Source organism: Curcuma longa, unplaced genomic scaffold (assembly GCF_044706935.1).
Source record: "Curcuma longa cultivar G26 ecotype Majalengka, Jawa Barat unplaced genomic scaffold, ITB_CL_G26_1.1 contig_7403, whole genome shotgun sequence".
Classification (NCBI taxonomy): Eukaryota; Viridiplantae; Streptophyta; class Magnoliopsida; order Zingiberales; family Zingiberaceae; genus Curcuma; species Curcuma longa.
This window is the reverse complement of record NW_027434941.1, coordinates 431-2,430: the sequence shown is the minus strand read 5'-3', so window position 1 is coordinate 2,430 and position 2,000 is coordinate 431. Positions and strand designations below refer to the sequence as shown.

The 2,000-nt window shown below is 36.5% G+C and overlaps 1 protein-coding gene across 1 annotated transcript; it reads right to left on the bottom strand.

Moving 5' to 3' along the window:
- Nucleotides 1–207: 207 nt before the first annotated feature.
- LOC141819494 (GDSL esterase/lipase At5g45920-like) lies at nucleotides 208–1,388 on the bottom strand. Its single transcript, XM_074706783.1, has 4 exons — nucleotides 1,071–1,388; nucleotides 707–774; nucleotides 423–584; nucleotides 208–298 (listed from the first exon to the last, which is right to left on the bottom strand). The coding sequence occupies exons 1-4, from the start codon at nucleotides 1,386–1,388 to the stop codon at nucleotides 208–210; spliced, it is 639 nt and encodes a 212-aa protein (XP_074562884.1).
- Nucleotides 1,389–2,000: the final 612 nt, after the last annotated feature.

The window sequence follows — 2,000 nt, the reverse complement described above, 5'->3', positions numbered from 1 at the left end:
ATTGACTATCTGAGGGTGAATAGTCCGACCCTATGGAAGTGCATATAGTGCATCGGCCACTAGGGTAAATTGGAAAGTACATATAGTGCATCAGCCATCAGGGTAAATTGGGAAGTGCATACAGTGGCTAGCTCAGACGCCCAACATCCTTTGATTACGCTCCCTATTTGAAAGCTCTATAACTTCTCAAACACCATAGTTCCATGGTCAATAATCAATCACTCCATAATTCCTGAGTGTCTTAATCACCTCATGAAACAGTAAATGATTTCCAAGAGCTGTGAAGTGCAATCCGTCCCTACAAATACGATAACTCAAATGAGTTAATCTTCCTACATTCTGAATCGAAAGTGGACAGGAATTGCTCAAACAAGATGAAGGCTACCCATTATAAGAATTTGAGGAACGAGATGAAAGCTTACCACAGAAATGTCTTCTCCCAGTTTGAAAATTGTTGCATCTTGGTCCATATGTCAATGACAGGGAGGCCAAGTTCTTCGGCGACGAAAACGCATGCTCTTGCATAAGTCCCCGCGGCAGCATTGGTTCTTTCTGGTAGACCTGATCTGTTTCCGTAAGGAAATCTGCATAATATCATTCGATATTATGTTACAAATATATATTTTTTTTAAATTAATATTCAATATAATTTTTTTAAAAAAATATATAAATAATTCGAGATTGTGGATGTCGATATAATACTTACTGGAGACGGCCTTCTTCGTCGATGGGAGGAGGTGTGATAAGAATCACCAAAGTCCAAGGCCATTTTGACTGAAATTAATCGCATGAATACATGTCAAAATTAATCACCAAAGTCCATGTGACTTAAATTAAGCAAATTCATGAAAAAATTAATAAAAATATGTAATTGCGTTCGAAAACTAATAGAATTTGTCATCTCAGCGATCAATTTCACGATTATCTGAAGAGGTAAATTGGGATGCTATAGTCTATCATGACAAAAGAGAATATTACTTTAGCTTCATCAAAATTTTATCTACTTCAATAATTCTATTCCATCTTAACCAATTCAATTATATTACGGGGCTGAGATTTCAAAAACATACCTTGATGAAGGCGCAGATGGCACGCAGATTCATGACGTACTCAGAGAGGGGCACGTGCACGGAAGCTGCGCTCCGATGCGGGAGAGCAGCATCGTTCGCGCCGAAGAAGACGGTAAAGGCGGCCGGCGAAGTGACGCCTTCCACGGCCCGACGGATCACCGCCCGCGCCTGCCGCGTGTTGTAGCCGCTGTAACCTCGGGGCAGCACATCCACCGAGCGAGACAAGTAGTGAGAGAGAGCGGCGCCCCATCTGCCATCCCGAAACGAGCCCTGCGTGAGAGAGTCGCCGAACAAGACCACCTCGGAACGCGGCGCCATGTCTTTCCTTCCGCTCCCGTCGCTGCTTCTCTGCTTTGCTTTTCGTTGAAAGGAAAGAGGAAGAAGAGACACGGATTGCAAAAACTGAGACAGCCCAACCAGCATTATATAGGACTCATAATTTATATAGGACTCATAATTATAACGGAAATTAATATAATTCCGTTTTTTTTTTTTGACGTCGAATCCCAATTCCAATTGGAAACGTATCATTGTCCATACTAAATTTGAGAGAAATAAGATAATTTCCACTAAAATTGAATTAAAATCAAATCGAATCGAATCGAATTAATTAAAAATCAAATAAATTAATTTTTTAAACCAACCGAATCGATTAAATTTTTTAATAAAAATTGAATAAATCAAACTGATATTTTATCGATTTTTTGACTAAATTAATCGAATTAACTAAATTTTTTAAATATTATAAAATTTTACAAATTAATTAGAAATTTATAAATTTATTTATTTAAATTTTATAAATAATTTTTTCAATTTAATTATTTCGATTTAATTGAATAAAAAATTTTAAAATCAAAATCGAATTGAATTAATTTTAGAAAAAATAATCAAAATTTTAAAATAATTCAACTGAATTTTTTAGTTCGATCC